Source organism: Diabrotica undecimpunctata, chromosome 5 (genome assembly GCF_040954645.1).
Source record: "Diabrotica undecimpunctata isolate CICGRU chromosome 5, icDiaUnde3, whole genome shotgun sequence".
Lineage (NCBI taxonomy): Eukaryota > Metazoa > Arthropoda > Insecta > Coleoptera > Chrysomelidae > Diabrotica > Diabrotica undecimpunctata.
This window is the reverse complement of record NC_092807.1, coordinates 161165259-161192449: the sequence shown is the minus strand read 5'-3', so window position 1 is coordinate 161192449 and position 27191 is coordinate 161165259. Positions and strand designations below refer to the sequence as shown.

Below are 27191 nucleotides of genomic sequence, written 5' to 3'. Positions count from 1 at the left end.
CTTCATTGCTGAAGTGAAGTCGTTTTCTACTGCTTTCCATTATTTATAAAAATCAAAACAAATATACTTAACCACAAATGTAAAAATACACGTACCACGTGTGCTTATGAAGTGTAGATGTTGAAATTTGCGCATTCGGTTACCTTCGGCTCTATACTATCTAGATACGTTAGTTCAACCATTAATGCGCATGCTTATATGTCAAAATGATACGTTACGTATACGTATTTGCTTGCACAAAAACTCTCTATTTCCACCCACCGCCAATTCATAAAAATTGAGAGGTTAAGATTATTAATAATTTTTAATTTGGTTTAAGTAGGTAAGTCCCAGTAAGTGAAGGGTTTTTGAAATAAATAATACTCTTTTTCGCATACACTTTATTATTTAAGTAACACAACGTCATGTTTCACATAAATACTAAAAGGCATCCTTCGGTTAATCAACATTTATCAAATTCTCTCAACTGCTAGCTCAAGTGGCATTATTTTCATAAATATTTATCAAAGAATTTTAACTTTATTTTTAACGTAATGTACCATTTTAGAACAAAACATCAGCGTCATAGCTTGATGTTCTGCGATATTCGGTAGCTTACCTACACCGATCTTTATAATAATATAGGTATAACTATAAATATAACTTATATTTAAGTATAGTTTATATATTATATAAGTTAGTTTTCTTTTTTAAATATTTTACCCTCATTTCCTATAGAAATCATACAATTTGACAATAGCTTAATAGCCATTGTTTTATCACAAAAAAAATGGTAACTATTGTAGGTAAAGGGTATTTGCGCAGAAAATGCAGTTGCGTTATACTTCAGTTTAAAAAAGAAGAAACTGGGGTGACTTATGTCAAAATTGTCAAACTGATTGTTTATAACCTACAATACAATCGTTTCATATTCACCTTTTTGTAAAATGAACAAATTTAGGATATCATTAATAAGTAGGCAACCAGATTATAGCTGCAAATGTCGATCATGGAACAAAATATTTGAGGTTGACAGTGTTGCCATGTTTTTATAATGTATATGTTGTATGCTTCAAATATAAAGAGAGAAATATATTTTTAGAAAAGTACATTTTGATTATATTATGTTATAAATTCTGCAATTTTTAATTTATATAAAACAAGAACGAGTAAATATTGGTTTCTTTGGGGATTAATTGCAGTTAATTATTAGAATTTTTTTTGGCAATTGCCCTTTGATAGATTAGCGGATAGATTTGGCTATTGTCAAACCACCAGTTGCCAAATTGCAACAGATGTTTTGCAATTAATCTCGAAAGAGACACATATTTACTCGTTATTGTTGTAAAGTTAACCCTGGTTGCCTTCTTATTAATGATATCCTGTTATTATTTTGATAATTGGAAGATTGTAAATAAAATTGTGTGGTATTGTCTAAAAGTATATACGTAAAATTTCGTTTTTGTACAATGGGGCTAACATCGCTTTGTATATAGTAACAACACAACAAAATAATTTCATTATAAAAAAATGCATGAAAATTTCATACATCAAAAAGTATGTTGACGTACAAGGATGTCAAAAAATAATACAACTGCATTGTCAAAGTAAACACCCTATGTAACATGCACGCTTAGACAGTGGCGTAGCAATACAAAAATATTTCAATAATAAAATTTATGATTCACTTAGAACGTAAAATTTATTTTGCTAGAAAGCTGTGCAATATCCGTTTTTTTTTTAATTAATTTTTAATTATTTTGAAAATTTTGTTGATCCTAAAAAATTGGCTGCGAATTTGGTGATCGATAAAAAATATAATACAAAACTCAAGCTTTCCCAAGAAAGAAATTGCCAAACTAGTATTACGCTGGTTTTATACATAGGTCGATTTCATAAGACGCAAAAAGTTCAGCGACCCTCCAAAAGTGACTTTTTTGTTATGAAAGTTGTACAACAGATTAAAATATTATGGAAATACTCCTTCAACGGTGTTGGGAAGTAGGAAAACCCGTATACATGTGCTTCACTGATTTTGAAAAAATATTTGATCGCACACAGCATACCATTATTTTTATTAAGTTACGCCACTGACTAGAATATAATGATCTACGTATCTACATAATAAAATAAATTACTTCACAGATATCTTCCCTTCTTTCATAAGCTAAGCACATAACTTCCCTGTATGTATTACATTAAAATTTTGTTCGTAGTAAGGACTAAATAATAAATATTTTCCAATTAATTTATTCTGGTTAAAAAATAGATTCCCACTAAAATAAAGCAGTATTATAATTCAATATAAATATTCCTAAACTCGATATATAAAACCTAAACCATAGAATAACCGAACACACATAGAAGCGACACAAGGGTCCAAAAGCGTGTACCATTTTTGTATACGCATGCCCGATTCTGGTTGTTTAACTGTCAAAAACACGTGCTTATTCTTTAATTCTGGTTGTTTTCGATAGTCCGTAGGCGTCTATGGTAAATACTCGACACAACAAGTGCATTTGACCATTTATATAATTTATTTATAGTTAAAAGGTTATAGTTATAGTTTATAGTTATAGTTAAATATATAAGTTTATAGTTATAGTTTATAATTAAAAGTTTAATTTATATTTAAAATGTCTGGATATATTTGTGCGATTCGCGGATGTTCATCTGTGACAGGAAACGGAATAAGTTTATTTAGATTTCCTAAGAATAACAACTGGTAATTACTATTGCTTTGTAATTATTATTAGTTATTACATAATAGTATTGGTTTGACTTTCGAACAGTAAGCCGACGCCTACGTGTCTGTCCGAGCTATAAAAAATAAACTTTGGTCTGCCAAGGGATAGTTCAAAATGAAAACATTAAATTTGGTGTCAGTGCTATTTCTTTTATTGAAAGACGCAAGTCTCCGAAGGCTCAGGTCAAAAAATCAACAGATGGTGGCCGGAGGTCAGCGCGCTAAAAGACAACAATAGGAATATAGTATTTTTAGTAAATAAAAATAATATAGAGGGTTTTATACACGAGAATATTTGATTTAAGAGCTAGGCGCAAAATTTTGGGCAAATGTTTTTTAAATGTATTCATTTTTTTCGAATCCTGAAAAAACTAATAAGTATTTTTGAAAAATTTAAACGCATAATGAACGACCACATTATTACTGAGGGCCAAAAGTCCCTGAAAACTTCTATAATGTTTATTTTAATAAGTTACAGGGTGAAAAAAAAAAAGAGAAAATTTAGTGTGATTTTTAATTTCAAATATCTCATTCAAAAAAACTTTTTGTTTATTCTAAGGGACTTTCGGCCCTCGGTAATAATGTAATCTTTCATTCTGTGTTTCAATTTTTCAAAAATATTTGTTAGTTTTCTCAGGATTCCAAAAAAATGTTAAAAAGCATTGGCCCTAAATTTAGCGCCTACGCTCTTAAACGAAACAAAGAAATTACTAAAATGCTCAAACTAAAAATTGTTGGAAACATAATTAGACCGATAATTGGCAAAATCTTAAAATTACAACAGAACAAGACTTCAAAATTGCAAAAACATGGTTGCAAATAAACAAACTTACATTAAATTATGAAAAAACTAAATAGGTGCTCATCTACTTTTTGCTATATACAAAAGTTGTCTGCCAATTTTTAATTCGTTAAATATAAATAAAAAAGATCAAATATATGGATCGAAGTACATAAAATATTTAGTAGTTTTAAATGGGAATTACAAATAAAAAATATTAAAACTTTATTTGTTGCATATCTCAATATTTAGTGACATTTTTGTGACTTAGTCAGGAGAAAACTGTAAATTTATTAAGATTAGATATTGACAAAAGTTAAATATTTCATTACTTACAATATACTTAGAATATACTAATACTCTTATAGTTGTTAGTAATAAAGTATTATTTATAAATATAGAAAAAGTTCTTTGTTTAAAATTTGTTCTGTTAAAAATTTGTAGTGCCAAAGTGTGGATAGAAGCTTGCAGACGAGAAGATTTATTATTCAAAATGGATTCACTTTATATTAATTATAGGATTTGTGAACTGCATTTTGAAGATAATGTTATTGTAAAAGGAAATAGAAGAAAAACATTGGCGCATGACGCAGTACCTTCAATGATCTTTGTTATTTATATTTAACGAATTAAAAATTGGCAGACAACTTTTGTATATAGCAAAAAGTAGATGAGCACCTATTTAGTTTTTTCATAATTTAATGTAAGTTAAAGGAAGAGACCAAGACCAAGGAAGACTGCCAGGGCAAGAAGAAATAAAATAAGCGCAGTATTAACAGATACTGAGAAATTACTTATTGAAGAAAAAGAAAAAAAGAAGAGAATGAGCCAAAAAACTAAAACCTATATGAATGAAATAATAAAAAAGGGAAAAACGTGAAGGTACCATCGAAAAGCAGAAATATTTCAGAAGAAAGTGATACAAGTCAAAGTGAAGAGAAAGTCGAATATAAAGAAGACTCCTGAGACATGGAAATAGATGAAGAAAATTTTATGCTGGATCAAGAGAATGAAAATTTGTGCTCACACGGATTGTAGAATACACTATGTTGGAAAAGTTGCAGGTAACAATACCTCGTATTATTGCATATTTTTTAATTTTTCTTTTAATTACAAAAGTAAAAAAGCAGGATGAAGAGTTCAAAGCGTCGTTTTTGAGGAAAAGCAATAAAATAGACAATGCTTTTGTCTTTCCCAACGTAAAAGATGTCGCTTTTATAAGAAAGCCAAATGTGGTATTTGTGCTTCCAGATCCATTGGCAGCCGCCACCAAGCGACAATGCAATATTTTTAAATTTGGTATAAAATTTTTGGGGCTCGATCATCGATAAGGAAACTGAAATACCCATGTCTCACTGTGTACTGTATACTGTCTCACTGTGCCTCGCATGAGGTACACATGTAACACAATTTGTGTTACGTTTTTTTTTTCAGTTTTAATTTATTGTGTTGTTGGCGTAAATAGACATCTAAACCGTAGTTAAGGAATTAAATTTAATTTTTGAAAATTCCGAGTTCTATTTGAGGAAATATGATTTTTGTCTCACTGTAGATCACCCTTCTTTATGTTATGCTTACAAGTAGTAACTAAAACCGTGAGCAAAATAAGTACCAAAGATGACTCCAAAGATACAAGTCGAAAGCACAACCTAGCCAAATTTTATGTAATTTTATTCAGGAACTGAAATTTAGTATTAGTTTTTATAATATAATAGCTATAATTATTGCGATTAAAATTACTTTAAATAAACATAAACATCACATTGATATATTGCAGTCAGTTTTAATATGTACACATACATCAATGTTGAAATTGTAAAATATGAACTATTTAGCCCATACTTCGAATGAGGTTTTAACCAAACATGGTTTAGCAAAATTTATAAAACGTGTATGTAGAAAAAAATTATATAAATATTATATAAAAAGTATTGGTCTCGATCAGAATTTGTGCGGAAAAAAACGTATACAATTAATAAATATATTTAAAAGTCGTGATAAAAATCAATTAAAAACCGTTTATGCCTACAAGAAATAATTTCTGATTACTTTAACAATTAAAATTAACTTCATATTTAAATTGTTCTAAGTGAAAACTTCTATATGAAAACACGAGAAAAATATATCCTTTTAGATGGAGAAAATATGTTAATTTGGCGCGAAATGGTGCATGCATTGTAAGTTGCACACATATTTCTTAACTAATGTTGGGAACTCCCTACCTCGATGGGAACTATACAGCAAAACAACTTCTTGTTCTTCTTTTACGGACTACCCTTGCTCGTCTGTGGCTGATCTTGGCAATACACTAACTTGTAAAAGGGCTTGTGCGTCGCTGTTTACTGTGTCTTCCCAGCGCTTTCTTGGCTTTTCAACCGGTCTCTTTTCCTGCATTCTAGCATTCAGTGCTCTTTTTGGCAGCCTATCCTCTCCCATTCTTATTATATGTCCGGCCCATTGCAATCATTGTATTCTAATAAAGTCTGACACTGGTGCTTTCTTGATAAAGCGCGTTGTTGTATCGATTTCTGAAGATTCCGTTTTCCCTCACAGGTCCTAGTATTCTCCTCAGTACTTTTCTTTCGAATGTGTCGACAGGAAAACAACGCCAATTGTAAAGTACCTGCATTATGCTCCTTCTATGAGAGCATCTTTCTACATTTAGAAATGAAAAATAACAAATTCCCTGGCGATGACGGAGTAATGATCGAAGCGATCAAACTAGGTGGAAATAAAATTATCCAGGCTTTGGCCAAGCTTTTCACCGAATGCATCTACCAAGGAAAAACTCCTTCTCGATGGAAAAATGCAGTCGTTACTTTATTACACCAGCAAGGAGACATAACAGATTTAAAAAACTACCGTCCTATCAGTTTGCTTTCACACATATATAAACTTTTCATAAAAATTATCAAAAAAAGACTGGACGCTAAATTAGACTTCTATCAGCCTAGAGAACGAGCTGGATTTAGATCGGGATACAGTTACTAGTGAAAAGAATGTAATAGAGAAGTCTGCAGATTACAACAAACCATTGGCACTGATACTTGTCGACTACGAGAAAGTATTCGATACCATAGGCCATTAGAAGATGTTAAAAGCATCGACAGAATGCCAAATAGACCATCCCTACACTAACATAATTATATATATATCTACCAGAATGCCACAGCTAGCGTAAGACTATCTGAACAAGAAACCAATAAATTCTCAAGGTGACACAGTCTCTCCAAAGCTATTCACGACGCTTTTAGAACATACTTGTAGCATTTTTAAATTCCTTGGTATATATTGAAATCCCCTCGTATATGTATTAAAACACCGAAGAATAATTTCAGTGTATTTCTATTTATTTTCGTATAAGTTAAAACACCGAAAAAGTATTTCAAATCTTTTTGCGTTGCCGAGGTCGACAATAAACCATTTTAAAGTTGTTTATATATCACAAATGGGTATTTCCTCGGTATTCTTTAATCGAAAGCCGCTTTCGGTTATACCAAGTTGGGCGAATGAATTTTAAAGAGAATTAGATCACTCTCGCTGAGGCCGTTGTCAGCGGCGGTTGGCTTCAGGTTAGTCCAAATTTTACGTCAAATTTGTAAGGTTTTCTCGTTTTTTGTCCCTTTTCATGGAAAATGTGTAGCAGTGTTAATTTAAATGTGTAGTTACAGTTAAAAGTGAGGTTTGCATGGTTGGTCATTGAGACCAGTCGTCGGTGTGTAGTTTGAAGAAGCCGGAAAAAATTTTTAGAAAAAGTGATTTATACTCAGTGTCAGTTCCGATAAGAGTAATCACTGTTTTTTATTTGTAAGCAGTCTCTCATCTGAGATATTTGTAAAACGGCGTTTACAACAATTTTGAAAGATAACCACATGTTGCCATTGTGTTCAGTTGTACTTGTTCCAGTTTTTTAAGAAGCCGAGTCCAAAGTTTGCGTTTCAGTGCCCCAACTTTCAACCTCAATTTGTTTTGTCCTATCGCAGTTTGGAGATGAATTTGTTCCTGTGGCAGAGAGTGTAAGGCTAGCTTCCACCCCCAGAAGTTTTAGTGCAACCCAGGTAACTCTTTTTGTTTGAACTTTTAGAGTAAAAATAGACATTTTTTTTTTTTAAATAATTGCTTTCATACAGGTTAAGAAATTGTAATAATTAAAATTATAAATGTAGGGTGTGGCAATAGCTCTCATATTATTTGTTCTGTTTTAAAATTTGATATTGACATCTGACAGCTAGCTTTATTTTTTTTGACAGTTGGTAAATATCTAATCATATTTCAGACTTTGTTTTTGTTTGGTTAACCTCTATGCATAGTTTCATTTAAAAAGATATTTCTTTATTTGTAATAATTTATTTCTGCTACAAATTGTCGCCCATTAACAATGGTAAGTTTCGTAGTAGCTCCAACTTCTAGAGTTTGTAAACTGATATACATAGTAAGTGTCTTTCTTTATTACCTATAGGTCTGCTACTAATCATATACAAGATATTCACAAAGATCATCCACAACAAATTAACAAATGCCTTAGATGCTGCACAGCCAAGAGAGCAAACTAATTGAAGAAATCCAGGTAAAACGAATCCTCGCCAAACTTGACGTCTGCTATAGAAAAGCTTAGTTATAGCATACATTATAGCATATCTTGAGCTATATTTTACAATCGGGAAATTTGAACGCCTTGGAAATCACATAATATTTGTTTCTCAAACCGTCCTTGAACCGCACAATTACCCACTTCTGTTAATGAATCACAGTTTTTAACATTGTTATATTATTTGAAAGATTTACCTATGACTTTCCTAAATGTGCGTTATAACATTGTAAAATCTAACCACTACAGCTTAACATTTGGCTAAAACCTCTCATAAAATTAATACAGCTAAAATTTATTTACTTAATTTGGTGGCTAACTGTATATATTGTTAAGTTGTTGCGTGCAGCGGATAAAAGTAGCTCTTCGCGGCAGTTCTTTTAACTTGGAAGCTCCCGTATACGTACAAGCACTTCGAAGTCCTCCCAAAATGTCTAGAACAGTTGTCTGTACGTCTCCCCTATAGGGAACTTGCACGGTTTTTCCTTCTGAAGCTCTGTATTCAGCCACGCCTCCTAAAAATAAATAGTCTATTATATAAAAATTAATCCCCATTTCCCTATGTCATGGTATAACTTAAGAACGACTTTCATTTATCTTATTTTATAATGTCGTGTACAAAGTTCTTAAGGAAAGAAAATTTAGGAAAACGTGTGCGTTGGCGAAACTTTAGTGCCTTTTCAAGGGCGATTAAAATTCAAGCAGTATATTGCCAACAAGAGGCACAAATTTTTTTGATAAAATTATTCAAACTTTGACTGGATGGTGGTTATACCTACGATTCTAACGTATATTGTGGAAAAAAACATGCTGAAGCATGATGTAGCACCGTATCTACAAATGTAGTGATGAAACTTAAAGATGGACTGCTTGACAAAGAACGAACACTTGCGATTGAACATTACCTGCATGTTTCTGCATTGCAGTATTTGAAGACATTCCATAAAATAATTTGTACTTCTTTCCGTCCTTTTCAATAAGCTCTCCGTCTCCTTCGTCGTGTCCAGCAAACATACCTCCAGCCATAACAAAATCAGCACCGGCTCCGAAAGCTTTAGCAACATCACCTGGGCAAGTACAACCTCCGTCCTAAAATAAAATAATTCAGTAATTACTATTTTAATAGGAATAAGCCACAAGTGAAGCTTATTTCCATTAAAATAGTAATTACATTAAGATGTTACAAGAAAATAGCTTCACAACAATATTATATATTGAGGTAAAAGGCCGCAGACCTTTTAACTTTTAGTATCAATGGACAGCCTGAGTGTGACGTCACGGCGGCCATATTGTTATTATTACTTTTCAAACAAAAGTTGAAAAGCCAGGGTTTGCCCAATCTCAAGATTTCTATAAAGTTAAAATTTTGCTTCTTCTGCTGCTTTTTCTTCTTAAGTATAGTGTTTTTACGATAATACCATCATAATTCGGTGTTCTATGAAATATAATTAAAAAGTTTAAATTAAAGAAATTCTAATCTTACTTTATTGATAGATGCATTTTATTGCTATTTTTATAAAACAACATGCTTTATTATTTACAAAACTTTGTAAAATTGTTATAGTGACTATTAGAATACTTAGATATTGCAAAAAGCAGAAAGATTCTGTAAAAAAAAATGAAAAAATAACGAAAAATACAAATTATCCACACTAAACAAGGTTTGTTTGGAAAGTGAAACTGACAGATGTCAATAAAAATACGTCATCACTCCGGCAGTATATTAAGACTCTATTGAGTGTGCATCGAAGGAGTTAATTCTGCTACTCAAATCTACGTAAACAATTTAAAGTTATTGCAATGCAGTTCCAAACCTTCGAAAAATTTTATTGTGATTTTAAATGTAGTTAAACACAAATAAATAATTCACTTGAAGAAATTAAAAAACAAACAATACATTCTACTGTACAAAATAACTCTCTCTTGTCGTTTCCTCATTGCTGAGGATCGTGATTTCCTACAATGCGGGCTGTCAATTCTCTCCATCTCTTGCGATTTTGGGCTGCTCTCATGGACTCGGAAAACGTCTCTCCAGTGGCTTTCTGTACTTGATCTGACCATCGGATAGGTGAGCGTGCTCTGCCTCTACGTCCTTCTACGTTTCCGCACACAATTAGTCTTTCTAAGTTGTCATTGTCTCTTCTCGCAATGTGGCCAAAAAACTTTAAAACATTTGCAAGACACTGAGAGGAGAGTCTGGTCTGAATGTTTAGCTCTTCGAGAATCGACTGATTGGATCTGTGCTCCGTCCACGAGACGCGTAGCATTCGTCTTCAGCACCACATTTCGAATGCGTCAATCCTTTTCCTATCCTCTGATTTTATTGTCCATGTTTCGGCACCGTAACTGAAGATTGAAAAAATGAGTGTCCCTATCAGTCTCATTTTGAGTTTTTTGGATAAAGAGCGGTCCTTCCATATTTTTGACAGTCGACTCATCGCGTTCTTGGCCATCCCTATTCTTCTGCGAATTTCCATATGGGAGGAGGCTGCATTGCTTAAAGAAGATCCTAGATATGTGAACTCGTCTACTTTCTCGAATTGATTTAGGGCGCCTGTTGTTTGGAGGATATTTGCGTGGTCCACAATCATGATTTTTGTTTTCTGATTATTAATCTTGAGCCCACACTTGTTGCTTTCGGTTTCTACTCTCTTTATCAGTCTCGACATCTCCTCTTCAGATGTTGCTATCAGTGTTGTATCGTCTGCGAATCTTAAGTTTGAGATCTTTTTTCCTGCAATGGAGATGCCGCCTCTCCATCCATCGAGTGCGTTCCACATTATGTATTCTCCATATAAATTGAACAGGTCTGAAGATAGTATGCACCCTTGTCGTACACCTCTGCTGGTTTTGAAGGTATCAGATTGCTGGTTTTCAATTCTTATTTTAACTGAGTTATCTTCGTATAAGTTTTTAATTAATATTGCCAAATGATCTGGAACTCCTATCTCATGAAGAACTGTCCAGAGAACTTCTCACTTCACACAATCAAATGCCTTTTGGTAGTCTAGAAAACAGATTATTATTGGAATTTTAAATTCGCGGGCCTTTTCTATGATCTGCCGCATATTAAGGATTTGCTCTCTCGTACCCTTCCCTTTGACAAAGCCTGCTTGTTCTTGGGGAATTTGTTTGTCTAAGTATTGTTGCAAACGGCGTTTAATGATTCTTAGTAATATTTTGCTTGGATGGGAAATCAGTGAGATGGTACGATAATTACTACACTTTGTAGTTGTTCCTTTTTTATGGATTGGTATGCACAATGATGTGCGCCATTCTCTGGGCCACTTTCCGCATCTCCAAATTTTATTACAAAGTTTCCACATTATGTAACATCCTTTGTCTCCCATGTTCTGAAGGAGCTCCCCCGTGATATCATCGCAGCCAGGGGATTTATTCTTCTTGAGGTGAGTTACAGCTTCTTCAATCTCGGACAGCAGAATTTCAGGTTCAGGGTTGTATGCGATGTTTTCGAGGGCTGAAGTGTGGCCTAGATTTACGTGTTCTTCCCTGTAGAGCTCTGAACAATAGTTTTTCCATGTTTCCAACACTCTGTCGATATCACTTATGATAATACCATGTTTGTCCTCTATTGCATAGTTCTTGGGTTTAAATTCTCTCGTAAGAATTTTCACTTTCCGGAAGAGGTCTTTGGTTTCATTTCGATATCCGTGATTTTCTATTTCTTGACAGATTTCAGAGATGTATTCTTGTTTGTCTTTTCGGCATCTTCGTTGAATATCTCTGGAGAGAGCTTTATATGTCTGTTGATCACAGGGGCCAACTTTAAGTTGCTTTCTTTGTTCAATCACTTTCCACGTGTTTCTTGCTGATACAAAATAACAAGTAAACTAAATATAAGATTCAAGTATACCACCTTCTTTTTCAGGACAATAACCTAGTCTATTATAAAACGGTTGTCTTACGTTTGCAAGTTGTTGTGGCGTAATACTAGCACATGCATTTCTTATTTTATTTTCTAAATCTACTAGATTATATGTAATCTCGAAATCGTCGCCATAGATATTGAATTTAATATGTCCCCAGAAAAAGAAATCCATGGGAACCAAATCGTGAGATCTCGTAGGCCATTTAATTTGGTGTGTTCCGCTTATTATGCAATCCTGGAAAATTGTATGTTTAAATAATTTTTCACGATACGCGCATTATGAACGAAACAGCTATCCTGTTGATATCAGACATCTTCTAAACATACATCTGAGAGAGTCTGAATAGCTGGAAGAATGTTATCTTGTAAATGAGCAAGGTATTTAGCTGAATTCAAAATTCTCCGAATGAAAAATTGACCAATTACATGGCCACTTACATATCTCTTCGTATTACGAATTTTGTGTTTGAATTCTCTAACATCGACGGTGTGATATGTATTAAAATTTACTATATACCTGTTCTGAAGGGAAGACTTTTAAAGGATTCTCATTGGTTGAAAGTAGCTCATCAACACTAATGGTAAATATTCGTAGGGATTTGCTCAGATTACAAATGTGATTAAAAATTTATAAAATTATTTTTAGATTTTCGACAAATGTCCCGATTCATTTAAATTTTTATAAATACTTACAGATATAATATGACCTTGAAGACCATGGGCTGCATCAGCACACTCTATAACAGCAGATAGTTGGGGATAGCCAACACCAGTCTTCATTCTTGTCGTACAAACAGAACCGGGACCGATTCCAACCTTAATGACATCTGCACCGGACAGTATCAATTCCTCCACCATTTCTCCGGTGACAACGTTACCTGCCTGGGAGAATAAAATATATTAATGAACAAAAAATATAAATAGTGAAAAATCAGATAGAACCGCTCGTATTATTAAACACAGATAATTTATTAATTTAAAAATAAATTAAACAGTGACTTTTGAAAAGTATTGTTCGTCGGGAACATCCGTGTAGTTTGGTACTGATCCTTATAAGAAAGAACATTTAAAACGTACGTGTGTGCCTGACTAAAGATGCAGAACAATCAGTAAAACAGTTACCTGAACAACTAGAAGAACGGGATGAAGACTGAAGCGGGTCCAAGAAGTTCCTTTAAGAACGACTGAGGGATCTTTTTAACAAGAATGGAGATTACTCAGATACATTTCATTTTCAATCAGTAAAAGATGCAGTTTTAACGAAAATAAATGAGAAATTTGAAAATGTTTCTCTAACGTTTAAGAAAACGTCTAAAAATGTTTCCAAAAGATCCGATGAAACGACTCAAATAATTAAAGACGTATGTAGACAGGACAATGAACAATTTAAAGAAGTTTCTAGAACATTCGATGAGCTACCACCGGTTAATGCAGTCGTTTTAGATCGTGTAGTGAAAGAGACGAAATGACACCTTATATGAGATTCAAATTGTCACCACTTGATGGGAAGTCTTCTTGGTCCATATACCTTAGACAATTTAAAGCTATTGCGACAGACCGAACAAGAAAAGGCAGTTTTCTTGACTGATGCTCTACGGGGTGATGCTGCGGATATCCTAAGATCGATTCCTAAAGGTCAAGAAAAATGTTACCAGACCTTCTTTATTCGACTGGACTTACAACAAGTCTACAAAGCACAACTAAGAAGTAGAATTCTATGAGCAAGTGAAAATTTGCAAGCATTTGAAGCAGATGTTGCTCGTATAGTGTGATTGGCTTATCCAGAGACACCAGACAACATTTTGGAAGAAATTGCTGTAGAAACCTTGGTCAATGGATTGAAAGACTACAGAAAGCTTTACGTCTAACAAGATCAAAAGTTTTAGATGAAGCTCTCGCTAGTGCCTTGGAACACGAAGCAGCTAGTCAATATTCACGGAGCTTTCGAGTACGAACCGCTGAAGAAGGCGATGAACAAGACAATGAACGTCTGGAGAAAATGGTATGGAAAGTAGTTTGTAACACGATGCTGAAGAGACGAAAATGCAGGGCTGAAAGAGTTCATATAAATGCTAATGCCCTTTCAAGGCGGCCATGCAGTGCAAATTATAATTACTGTCTTCAATTAGACGAACGACTTTGCCCCGTTAGACGAACCACCGTCATTAATGATCAATGACCGCCTTAACAAATCACAAATCTCAAACAAAACACAGAAAATGAAAAATTATGTTTCATCGAAACGTCGACGAACCTTTTCTAGAAAAGGAAAACAATAATTGTTATGTTCCTTATACTTATCCTAGTACTTACAATGATGGTATGGTTGGGGAAAGCCGCTCTAACTTTTCTAACATAGTCCACGAAATGTTGGGAATAACCATTAGCTACGTCTAAACAGATAAACGTAACACCGGGTATGGCGTTCAAAATATCTGAGAGTCTAATGAAATCAGCATCCGACATTCCTGAACTTGCAGCTACGTTTTTTAAGCAGTCTGGGTTATCCTTGGCAAAGGTTTGCCATTCCTCAACGCTGTAGTATTTATGGATGCATGTGAACAAACCATTCTAAAAGAAAATTAACAATAACAAGAGTAATTACAAAAGCGATTCTACATAAAAAATTATCAAAATTAATTTTAGTACATATGTCCTGCTAAGTAAAAAAACAAATATTTTTAATTGCGTATTTAATTACCAGAACAACCAGCCGCCGCACTATATTTTAAAGCAGAACTATCAAAACCTACATTCTGTTTTATTTCGTACTCATACCATTTATTACAAACGAATTTCGCGAAAAATCTTCTTCTTGATGTGCCTATCCGTTACGAATGTTGGCGATCATCATGGGAATCTTTATCTTATCTGCAGCAGCGCGGAAAAGCTGCACAAATGTTGTATTGAACCAGATTCTGAGGTTCTTTAACCAAGATGTTCTTCTTCTTCAGCTAAAGACTGTAATGAAGACTGTCAGAGATTCTCAAGAAGATCTTACTGTACTGTGTATCGAATGCGTGAAAACAATTAACATGTCAATTTAGATACTTTAGTAGCCAAAATGAGAGAAAGACAAGTTTCCGAAATTAAGAGGACTAGCCTTTGGAAAGTTTTGAGAGATTTAGAATATAAATTCAAAAAAGAAAATAATAGGTTACTTTTATGGGAAAGGAGTAGTGTGGTTCACAAAAGAATTCAATGTTTGAGAGAATATACTAGACTTAAATCTGAAAATGCAACATTCGTATACTTAGATGAGACATGGATATCTGCAAAGGGTGGAATTAAAAGAATTTGGCAAGACGACAGCATAAAATCAATAAAACACACAGATAGCGAAGGCAAAAGACACATCATTCTTCATGCAGAAGGGAAAGAAGGCTTTATAGAAAACGCAGATTTGATTTTTTTCTTTAAAATCAACATCTGCTGATTACCATGAAAACAAGAATGCAGATATGTTTGTTAAATGGCTTGAGAAGAAACTGTTACCTAGTCTGAGTGAACCATTGGTTATAGTTTTAGATAATGCACCTTACCATTCGGAGATTTTGGAGAAACAACCAAAACAGTCGTGGAACGTACCGAGAATAAAAAATTGGTTAGTTAAAAATAATATCAATTTTCCGGAATACGCCTTCAAATCAAGAGTTCCAATTTCGAAACGTAATGAAAAACCAACAGTTTATATAGTTGACCAAATTGTACCAAGTTATGGACATCAAGTACTACGATTACCGCCGTACCGTCCGTTTAATGCCATCCAACACATCTGGGGTATATGTAAAACGTATTATGATAATCACGTTGGATGTAGTGGATACAGTGACGATGCAGTTAGAGAAATGTGGCTCTTAAAACTGAAACTCCAGAAATATGGGCCAAAACTGTAAATAAATGGAAAATAAAAATAAAATTAGTGAAATTGATCCAGTGATTATAGATTTATGATAGGGGTAGTGAATTTAGTGACGATAATGACGATTATCTACAAAATAATTGTACAGCAGGTTAACCATTATATTTATACATTTATTATTAGCCAACTAAACAATATTTAAAATTACATGTGAATTTTTGCTCCTCATTTTATACAAATTAACTCTAACTGATAATATAGGCAAAAATATTCTAAAAAAGTAAGTAATTAAATAGATTATGGCGAACTCCAGTGCAGTTTACCGTGATTTCCACTACAACGAAAGGTTTTCTGCGAATTCCATTAATCGTTTAAAGGTGTAAGTTGGTTGAATGTACTGTAAATATTATTACATTATTAATATATACATATAATAATATACTATTAGGCCGATCTGATTGAAATTTTGCACACATTCACTGATAATGGATTTATGATCGCTATATTATGTGTTACTTAGAACCATTATTACAAAAGTCATGAACATTTATCGGAAATTGCAAAAGAGACGGGTTTTCGCCGATATCTCGATAAATTATTTATTGATTTTAACGTTTAAAAAAAATATTTGTTCATGATCTTTAAGATTCACATATTTATGGTAGTTTTCCTGATAGGTAATTGGAAAACTTCGTTTCACTATATTTTCAAATGTCTGTATAATTTTATATTATCACAGTACTTGTAGTTTAAATAAAAAGATTTCTAATACACTAGGTAACACTAATCTCTCGATAATTACTACAGTTGATCCTGATTCTGTTTTTTACATCGAATTTACAATACAGTGGAACTTGGTTATAGCGTCATTAAAGGGTCCATTAAAAAATGATGCTATATTAGAGTGGCGTTATAAAAAAAATTTAACGAGGCAAAATTTTATTACATTGTCCATACAAAACATCATCTGTTTCAAAAGCTGTTTCTGATAATGGCACTTTAAACTTCTTATGACTACTTGGTCCATAGGCTGCAAGACACTCGTGCAGTTGGCTGGTAAAAAACTAGGTTGATATTGGTCAAACTAAGCTTAAGATGCGCTTGCACAGTTGTCAACTAAGAGAAGAATTTTTCTTTTTTTTTGAAGAGAGTTCCTTGTCCCACTTTCTCAATTCTTCTTCAAAAATACCAGAAGTCATCCACGCTTTTTTGTTGGCTGTGTAGTTTACAGGCAGTATTTTTATGTTTTTGAAACATCTAGGATGTAAACTTTTCCCAATATCCAAAAGCTTTCTTTTCTTTGTACCTGTCATGTTCTCCGTTCGGCTCTTGGAGGTAAGAATACGGCCGAGGCGAGAAGGCCCTGCCTGTCGTAAGAGGCGACTTATGGGTAGGAATTGAGAGGTGGAGAGCCGTCTCTTGAGGTGTCGGGCTTGTAGAAACGCATACGAACGCTTAGGCGTCACGATCACCGGTCTACACTCCTAGTATCCGAGACGAGACTCTCATTCCAAGAGAATCAGGCGAGGTTGAACGAGCTGGGCCCGTACACACCTCTTTTGGCCTTGTGCCAATCGTGGTGTTGGTGCCCCGGCATGTACCCGTCAGGAGATTTAAGAGTGGTAGAGGAGAGATCCTCGGCGGCGACATGTCTACGTGCGAGGTGGAAATTCCTCTGCCTGCGTCACCTATCCGCCTGTGGGAGGGGGGAGGGATAACGGGTAGGTGAGGTAATCGCAACACAGGTACTACAGGGAAGGTAAAGCTCCACGAAACGTGCCTGGCGTACGTGGCGTGGCACCTTCATTTTGGTGTCGGACTCGTAGGGGCAGTGGAGGCGCTAACGGTCGTATGTCAAAGGGCCAGGTAGACCGGGGTCCTGCCAGAATTTTATTTTGGAGGGCACAAAGCTAAGCAATGTACCTGTCATGTTTGCACAAACAAAAGCCGTGACTAATTGTTTTGAAAGATTTCCACCGACACATTCTTGATTTTTGAAATTTAAAGTTTTGTCTGGTGTTAATTTGTAAAAGACACCAGTTTTATCGCCATTGATGATATCTTCATCCTTGTATGGTTGCTTTAGTTGTGGCCATGTGTTTTTCAACCAATCACCTGTCACATTCTCGTCTACACATTTTGCCTCTCCAACAATTTTCGCGAAGGAAATTGAGTGCCGGGCTTTAAACCGATCTAGCCAGCCATTAGAGCATGTGAAATCTTCACCAAACAGTTTTTCGAACTCTGTAGATTTCTCCCGGGCCGGGCACAGGAATATCAGAACTGCGAAACTGCTTGAACCATTGGAGTAGAGCTGAATCTACATCACCACGAATGCACTTCCTAATATTTTTAACATTTTCTCCCTCCTCATTAAAGGCTTTTAAAATGTTGTCCTTGTTTTTTAGGATTGAGCCGACAGTCGAATTCAAAAGTCCAAATTGCCGACATAGGTACATCAGCTATTTTTTGACCACTTTCAAATGCTCTTATAACACGCACTTTATTTTTAATAGGTAAGGCCTTCCTTTTAGTAGTACAACAAAGTTAATTACTAAGTTAAAATCTAAAAACAAAACGAGCCGAACACAATTTCACGGCAGCGAAAATTTCTGAAACTGACTATTCTGAAACAGAAAATTTGACTGTTAGGATGGCACTGATAAATGAGAAATCATAGATCTGTCAAGGTCACATAACTGTACATAGAAGGGATAATCGGGCTTTCTCACATTCTTGGAAGGTACAATGCCGTAAACGCATTGCACTTTATTCTTCATAAAATAAAAAACGACAACCTACTGTAAAATTTGCATGACGCTATAGGAGGCTTACTTTATTTTTAGCCGATAAAACCGGGTTTTTAATAATGTTATCGAATAGTTTTTGCCGGACCTATTAAAAATTGACGTTACAACCAAGATAAAGTAACTACCGAGGCCGTAATATCCAAGTTCCACTGTAGTATTATTATATAAATGTAAAAACCAGCCTTTAAAATTATAGAAAATGAGAACGTACCGTGGAAAGAGCTTTTGCCATATTGAATGTTCCGACTGTGTCCATATTCGAAGCCATGACGGGAATTCCATTGTAACTCTGTTTAGAATTTCTGAAAGTAATGTTCCTAAATAAATTAACCTGAAAAAGAATGTTCTGTTAAAGTTTAAAGCATAAAAATAACAACCAAAATGAAAGGTAATAAAATCATCGAATGCAGCATCAACGAATACAATATTAGTATGTATTATGCGAATCCTCTTTCATTCTTAATTACCGCATTCATTCGGCCTGGCACGTAACCGATAAAGTTTTCAATGGTATTGTGGGAAATTTTCTCCCATTGTTTGATTACTACATCCATCGCGTTATAATTACTCTCTGGAGTTGACATCGGAACTGTTTGGTAGCTATTCTTTAATGTAATATACACGCTTTTAAGTATTCCATAAATCCGTTCACTTAGATAGAGTGCTGACGATAAACGGGTCACACGTCCATCAGAAGATTAACGATTAAACTCTCGTCTCTTCAGTGAATACAACATTCTTCCAGGTATTAAATAACCAAGCAAAAATTAACATCTAGGCAAGAATTTTAAGTAGACTACCATCTATTTATTGAGGCGTATGACATACCACAACAAAGTAAACTATACTATTGTTCTTCTGTTATTTTTAGAATTAGTATTAGTTTTTTTTTAATAATTTAACTTTTCAGAGTTAACGTGCGGACTATGAGTCCGCTTGTCGAATTATTTGTCGATTTCTGACGATTAATTATGATTTCGGTCGAGGCGTGCTCGCTAGCTTTAAGGTGGGTACACATATGCGAGCCGAACGGTATACGTACAGTACGCGTACAGATCCTTGAAAAATATTCTACAACGTACTAATCGCATACTTATCTCGATCCATGGAAAGGGAAAGCGACAAACCAACAACGAACACACATGTGCGAAATGATTCATTTTATTTATAATTTGGGTACTGATTTATGTTCCTGTTTTTGCTTGTTTAACAAAAATAAAATTATGTACAGTAATCATCGACGTATAAATAAAGATTTTATCTTTATTTATACGTCCATGACAATAATCAGTTTACTGTTTTCTCACGTCTCTCTAGGAAGGAACACGTCATTCACACAATGTCGATTTGATGACACAATAAAAATGTTCGCTGCGTCTAGTAAGCGCCGTCCAAACTGAAAGCCGAGCTTCCTTTGAAGTCGTGAAATAAACCGCAACAATTTGGTTCGCGACGAGTCACGATGAAACAGTACGCAAGCGGTTTTTTCTGCCGTACACATTAACGAATATAGCGTTCACAAACGGTTCGCGAACAGTTCTGCTCGCAAATGTGTACCCGCCTTTAAGCGAGAGGTTACTCTATTCAGTACAGTTCTGAGAGTTGTCTAGTGCATTTAGTTCTGCTGCTATATTGAATTGCGGAACGTGAGTCAGCACGTTATACAAGTTGTCACAAATCTTCAGGTAAGATTGCTGGGGTAAATAAAATATATTTATGTAATGTTTATTTTTGAATATGAGTAAGCTTGAAAAGCAACAAGCATATCTTGAAAAGCTTCATGCGGAATTTCTCTCTGATTCTGAGCCAGAAGTTGAACCTAACGATGACGATGGTAGTTTGGAAGGAGATTTCGAAGAGATACAGGACCACGACACCGACATGGAATAAGAAATTGAGGACCCAATCTCAGAAGTCTTGAATGTTCCACAAAGAGTGCCGCATTTCATTGACAAGGATGGAACAACTAAATGGAAGAAACATGTGTAAAAATTTCTGGAGTAACTAGGGAAGTACGACATAGGTTGCTGCGCCCTATTATGTCAATGTCATCAACGTATGCTAAGATTTTTATTGATCTATTGTAAATAATACCGCCGTCTCTAATTCGTGTGTCTCGGATTACCTTTTCCAAGGCAATGCTAAATAAGATTCAAGCCAAAGCATCACCTTGTCTCAGTCCATCCTTTATCTCAAAGAATCGAGAATTTTTCGCTGTATCCTAAAGCTGGGTTTTAAGTAAGACATACTGAGTAATATTCCCTTAGAGGAAAAAGTTATAATAGATGATTTTAATACATATGTGGGCCAATACAAGAGAGGATATGAAGTAATACATGAAGTACTAGGCTTTGGAACTAGAAATGAAGCTGGAGATACTATGCTTGAATTAGCAGCAGAAGCATTAGATATGGAGATTGTTAACAAATTCTTTCAAAAGAGAGAAACTCAACTAAATACGTACAAAGTGGATAAAATCACTTCCAAATAAATTATTTCATGACAAGAAAAGACATTGTGCTGGACATTGTTGGACATATTAAGAGGACCACAAAAAATAAGTGGTGGATGGTAAAAGATAAGAAAGAAAGTCTATTCAGGGTAAAAATAGTAGAAAAAATGTATTGGAACATAAAATGAAGTCCTTATACAATTTGGAGGAAGATGGCTAGTATCATTAGAGATACTGCTATTGAAATACTTGGAAAAATGACAGGAAAAAAGTTTGAGAATAAGGAGATCTGGTGGTGGTCTAACGGAGTTCAAGAAAATATAAGAGAGAAGAAAAAATTATATAAACAGTTGCAAGAAAATAGGTGAGACACAGATCTTTAAAACCATATGGTAAAAAAGAAAGCAAAAGTATCAGTAGCAAAAGCGTATATAAATATATAACAGAAGCGTATATCAATCTGTGCGATCAACTTGTTACCAAGTGATGTGTTGCGTGACAGAAAAATTCCAATGAAGCTTAAGTGAAAATTCTATAAAACAGCCACAAGACCAGCTATAATGTAAGAAACTGAATGTTGGACAGTTAAAAAGAAAGAAGAAAGAAAATTGGGCAATTAAAAAGTTAAAAGAAGAAAGATATTAGGGGGACAATTGATGCCAAAATGAGAGAGCACAGGCTGATCTGTGGCTTCCTGGAAGAAGTAGGAGAGCAAGACAAAAGAAGAGCGAGGGAAACGCTTAGGCAGGACATGTCGGTAAAGGGAATTGACATTGATATGACCCAAGATAAAGCAAAGAGAATAATCACATATCCCCGATCTAACAACCCCTAATGCTTACATTTGGGAAATGTTAAGGAAGAAAATGTTCAGCTGTCCAGATCCAACCAAAACTGTGCCTGAATTTCGTCAGAAGATAGTCTCATTTTCCAGGACTATGAAGCAATATTTGTTTAAGAATATATCTCAAAATCTGCGTGACCGTTATTGGTATCCATTTTAACCAACTCTTTGGTTAAACCGAAGTTATAGTTAAAGAAATTACTTTTTGATTTTATCGCAACGTCACGTACGATATCGATTAAAATTTTAAATGTAACCAATCAAAATCTGTGCTGCGAAATTATACTACTATTTATGTTAGTTGGCTAATCACTTTCAGTCAAGGACTTTACTTCTTATCAGCAATAAATTAATTAAGAAAATAATAAACTGCCGATGTCCCATATCCTACAGTTTTTTCTATCGTACTTTGTATTGAGTCTACAAGAGATAAAAAGTGATAAGAAAACATGAAGTAGAATTCAATTTTTTAATATATAATCATAATGCCCTTTAACCTTCAACATTTGAACTACAATAGTAGATACGTTTCCTTTTTGGAATCCCTCTAAGTACACAACTTTCGTCTTCATAGAAAAGAGATAATGATACTTACAAGAATTTATTTTCATTAGTTCAGCTATTAATTAAAAGTTCGAAAATTGGAAATAACGCAGATATAAAATTATTATTATTTGTAATATTGTTTTGACTTCTTGTTTCCTGTTTAAAATTTTATTGTTTATTTTACAAAACCGCTGTTTTACACTACAACGTTGACTAAACTGCAACATTCTGAGAGTGATCAGAGTGGGACTTGAGTTAATTTGTAGCAGTATTATTAATATTTAGAAATGGGCTACCGTGGCCTTTTTAATTCTGATGGTTTCACCAAGTTTTTTTTATATATTTTTGAAAGCTGATTACGAATTTTGAGGGTAGATTTTGATCCGAGTGGTCAAAAAATTGTTATAAACAATCTAATTGTTTACAAGGCTCTAGCTCAAGTGGTAAAAATTCTGGAAACTTTACAAAAATTATCGTTTTTTCATCAACACAACTAAAAAATTAATTAAAATCCTTTGTAAAAGGTATATATTTAAAAACCCAAACGGGCTGTGTTAGATAAAACGTTTTCGGAATTCATCATTCCATCATCGGTGTCTAGGAGTACATGAATGTAGCCACTAAATATATGGGTAAAAACCCGTTAACAAATAATTAGTTACATTTGTTTGACATTATATCTTATAAATAATTAGAATGTTAAAGTTACCGTTGGATTAGGTAACATGGCGACATATGACTCCACGTTGAAGTTGCTTGAAGCAACTTCAATGCAAAACAATATCAGGAAGAGATACTGCAAGCCAAGCCAACTGCAGCCGAGTATCAGAGATTTGTTTGAAGGGGATGCCCAACAATGCATCTCCCAGCAGGATGGAGCGCCTTGTCATACGGCTAAGACTTCCATGAAATGGTTGAGAAACCATGACGTTACTGTCCTGCCTTGGCCTGGAAATAGTCCCGAGGCGCAATATGGAGCTTGTAAGTCAAGTTTAGAAAGTCGAAAACATTTAAAGGATTAACTTCATTTTTTTGTAGTTTTTTTTTCCAATTATTGCTATTTTTTCAACAATAAACATTAAATTTTCAATTTCTAGCTAACGAAATATTGTGTAAAATTGAATAACGAAACTTTTAACTTCTTATAATTTTTTCTCTAGGATCAATATTTTCCGAATTATAAACAAAAATAGGAGCAAAAAAATGAGAAATTTTCAATTGTTTTCAGATTTTGTTAAATAAAAAATTTAGCACAGGGTTTGCGACTGGCGCATATAGTGATTATCGATATTGGGCACATCCTGAATGGATTCCAGCAAAAAAATAGCTTCCTATGGAAAATGTCCATTATGGTCTTAATTTCCACAGATCCCGCCTAGTCTATAATGGTGTTTACGAGGTACAAGAAAAGAAAAAAAACTGTTTGTTATCGAGTTAAGTTTTTTTTATTTTTGGAAGCAATGAGAGTATTTATAACTGCTCGATTGTCAGGTTTCTATGTGTTTTGAAAGCAATATAAGGGGAGACAGTCAACGAAATAATAGAAAAACGTCGTTCGTCAATTCCTTCGTAATAACGTAAATTGTAGATCAATATCTTTCTTGGTTAGATTACAAAAAGAACATAAATATCAATTATAAAACATAACATTTATTTTCATCGAGAATAGACAAAAAACTTATTATAGAACAAAGCAGTTTTAGCCCGGGGAAATCTCGTACATAAAAAATCTGAATTTCACCCAATATATAGGAAAAGGACATGAAAGACATCAGATATCCGAATCAAAAACTCTATCTGCACAAATTTTTTAACCAAAAGAAGCTTGAAGACGTTATTCCTAAATAGACCCTAAAGAAGAAATATCATCTGGTAACGACCTCCCCTATCCTGTATGGAGGATTCTTATCTACAGACTCAGATACTCAATGTGAATATGGTGTGCTGCAAAATCCAGCATTCATTTATATCCCCTGAACTGGTAAATCCTGCACCGAGTTAAACCTTTTTGTATACAAAAGATACCATCATTAAGACCGCTCTGTTTTGGATGGACAAGCTTTAATTTGACAAAACTGATCATTTATAGTAAAGTAAGTACAGAAAACGCCGAGAAATTTGAGGTATACTAGCAATACTTGTATGGAGCTAAAAACAGGAACATGGACAAGTAAGATGTTGAGATTATAAAGGTCATAAATGTAATTCTCCAACGAGTTCTAGAAGGAGAATTTAAGCGACCCATACAAACTACTAAGCGAACTGTATCTACCAAAAGTATTCCCGACAGAAAAATCACAAAAATCGATACAACTTCCTCTTCCAACGATTGTGGTGGTGGAAATTTCAAAAACTTTTGTAGTAGAGATCAAGACAGCAGTAAGCCCAAGACTGAAGAGACAAACTGGTTTCGAGAATGAAATAAGCTCATTTCGAACTTCGACTCAAACGAAGATTATCCATGAAGCTTCATGTGCTCCTCGATATAAAGAACATCAGCTTCTGGCCGCATAGTTTGGTTTGGTATGTGTCGAGAAAGTCCTTTTTTATCACAAAGAATTTTGACGAAGAAAAACGAAGTTTTTAGATCGGGAAGATCATGCACAACGCTATATTTATAATGAGGCAAGTGCAAGAGAAATCATTAGAATACAACAAACCGGCATATCTATGTTTTGTGGACCTTAAGAAGGCATTTGCCCGGGTCAAATTAAAGGACGTTATCCACTGAATGTACGCAAGAGATATACCTCTAGGAATAATCAAAACGATGGAAAATATCTACAAAAAAAAAAATAAAAGTAAAAGTAGAAGAAGAACTAAGCAACCCTATTGAAGCCCTAACCCCAACCCTAAATTTATTTAATATATAAAAAATGTAAATTGGAGATTTAAGGTCAGATAATAGAACAAGTGATGTAGATTAAATATCTAGGCATCACATTATCTAGCTACGGAAAGATCAAAACTGAAGTGGAAGATCAAGTGAATAGAGCAAACAGAGCCGCAGACTGCCTAAATAAAACAATATGGAGAAATAAAAATATCGGGAAAGAAATGAAAAGCAGAATTTACAAAACAGTCATCAGACCAATAATGACATACACGACAGAAACACGGCCTAACACAGAGAAGACAAAAAAGATGTTAGAAACAACAGAGATAAAAACACTTGGATAAATTGATGGTAAGACCCTATGGGACAGAGCTAAAAGTACAGATATACGACGTAGATGCAAGGTGAAGAACATCAAGAACTGGGTAAGAAATAGAAGAGTAGAATGGAATGATCATATAAGCCGAATGACAACAAATAGAGTAGTAAAGACGGCAAGAGACGGTTCCCAATAGGAAGAAGATTAATAGGAAGACCACGAAAACGATGGAACCACAACTTACTGGAGGCACATTGAAAAACAGAGTCATGTTTACATAAAAAGCAGAAGAGAAGAAGAAGAAGAAAAACGAAGTCGTTAAGACTAAAGGACTAATGACATTAGCCTGTCCTAGTCATGATAAGAGAATGACCAAAGAAATTTACGCAGATTGAAGATACTACTGAAATAAAGCCTGCGACAATCATCTACGTTGAATAGAAATCTACGTAGACGGACGAAACGTCACTGGGACAATAAACTAAATATTTATTTGAAATTTTAGAGGACGAGAGCTAATTCTAGCTATAAAAAGAAAGCTGTATATTTAGTCAATATTCCCATAACACAAGACTCCTTAATGGAGTTTAACCAACAAAGATACAAAGGTCTACAAACAGTTAATAACATAATAATAACATACCATTGAATAAAATAAAAATCGTGAGCTAAATATGGTGTCCGCTTAATAAATCTATTAAAAATAAATCAAGTTGACTGGAAACATTTTCTGGTTATAGGAATAAAAAGTTTTAATCAAATAAAAAATTAGAAAACATTTAAAAGAAAAAATAAATTTAACAAAGTGTGATAATTATTTTAATTTACCATTGAAAATAAAATTTTTATAAAAACTTTTCCTCACAAGTCCTGTCCTGTTCCCTAGTGGCAATCAAGGAGAATCCTATGACTAAGGGAAAAGCAGTAAGCGTTCATTTTTAGCCCAGTTTCTAAAATATATTGAAAATAATAATGTTCAATACCTATAAATAAATATAAATTCGCGTGTCTGACCCTGCAGATGCAGATACTTTAAAAATCATTGCATGTCATCATATAATAAAATTAGAAACAATCTGCAAATATAAGGGAACATTTTAGACATTGGAAAGATTTAAAATTTAAGAAATACGAATATCGGAATATCTACATATTTTTTCAACCGAGTTCTCCAAATGGCTAACACCTAGATTTAAAATGAACACTAGATGATTGTCGTTAAACAAAATTTAGCGCCAAAATGAATGAAAGTCATTTTCAAAATCAATATTATTTAAATAAATGTGTACTTACATCGTTTCTGCTTTTTATGGTGGACCTTTTGGGTCTAAGTAGGACATCTTTGAAGTCCAATTTAATTTCATTAATTATATTGGGCATATTTGAATTTGTACTGATACTAAAATAAAAAATGAAAATAACTTTCAGCTGACTACGTTACGTCAGCCTAACCTCCCCCCTTTAATCTGTCCGTCAACCGTAGATATCGTATACATACGAATATTTCGCACAACGATGTCTGCGCGATCGAAATCGAAT

At 34.0% G+C, this 27191-nt stretch overlaps 1 protein-coding gene across 1 annotated transcript; it reads right to left on the bottom strand.

Moving 5' to 3' along the window:
• Positions 1 to 363: 363 nt before the first annotated feature.
• Positions 364 to 27191, bottom strand: LOC140442053 (GMP reductase 2-like). The gene is made up of 6 exons (XM_072533108.1): positions 26946 to 27191; positions 18867 to 18986; positions 14297 to 14554; positions 12677 to 12865; positions 9000 to 9183; positions 364 to 8609 (listed from the first exon to the last, which is right to left on the bottom strand). Exons 1-6 carry the CDS (start codon positions 27030 to 27032, stop codon positions 8410 to 8412), a joined length of 1038 nt encoding a protein of 345 aa, XP_072389209.1. The 5' UTR covers positions 27033 to 27191; the 3' UTR covers positions 364 to 8409.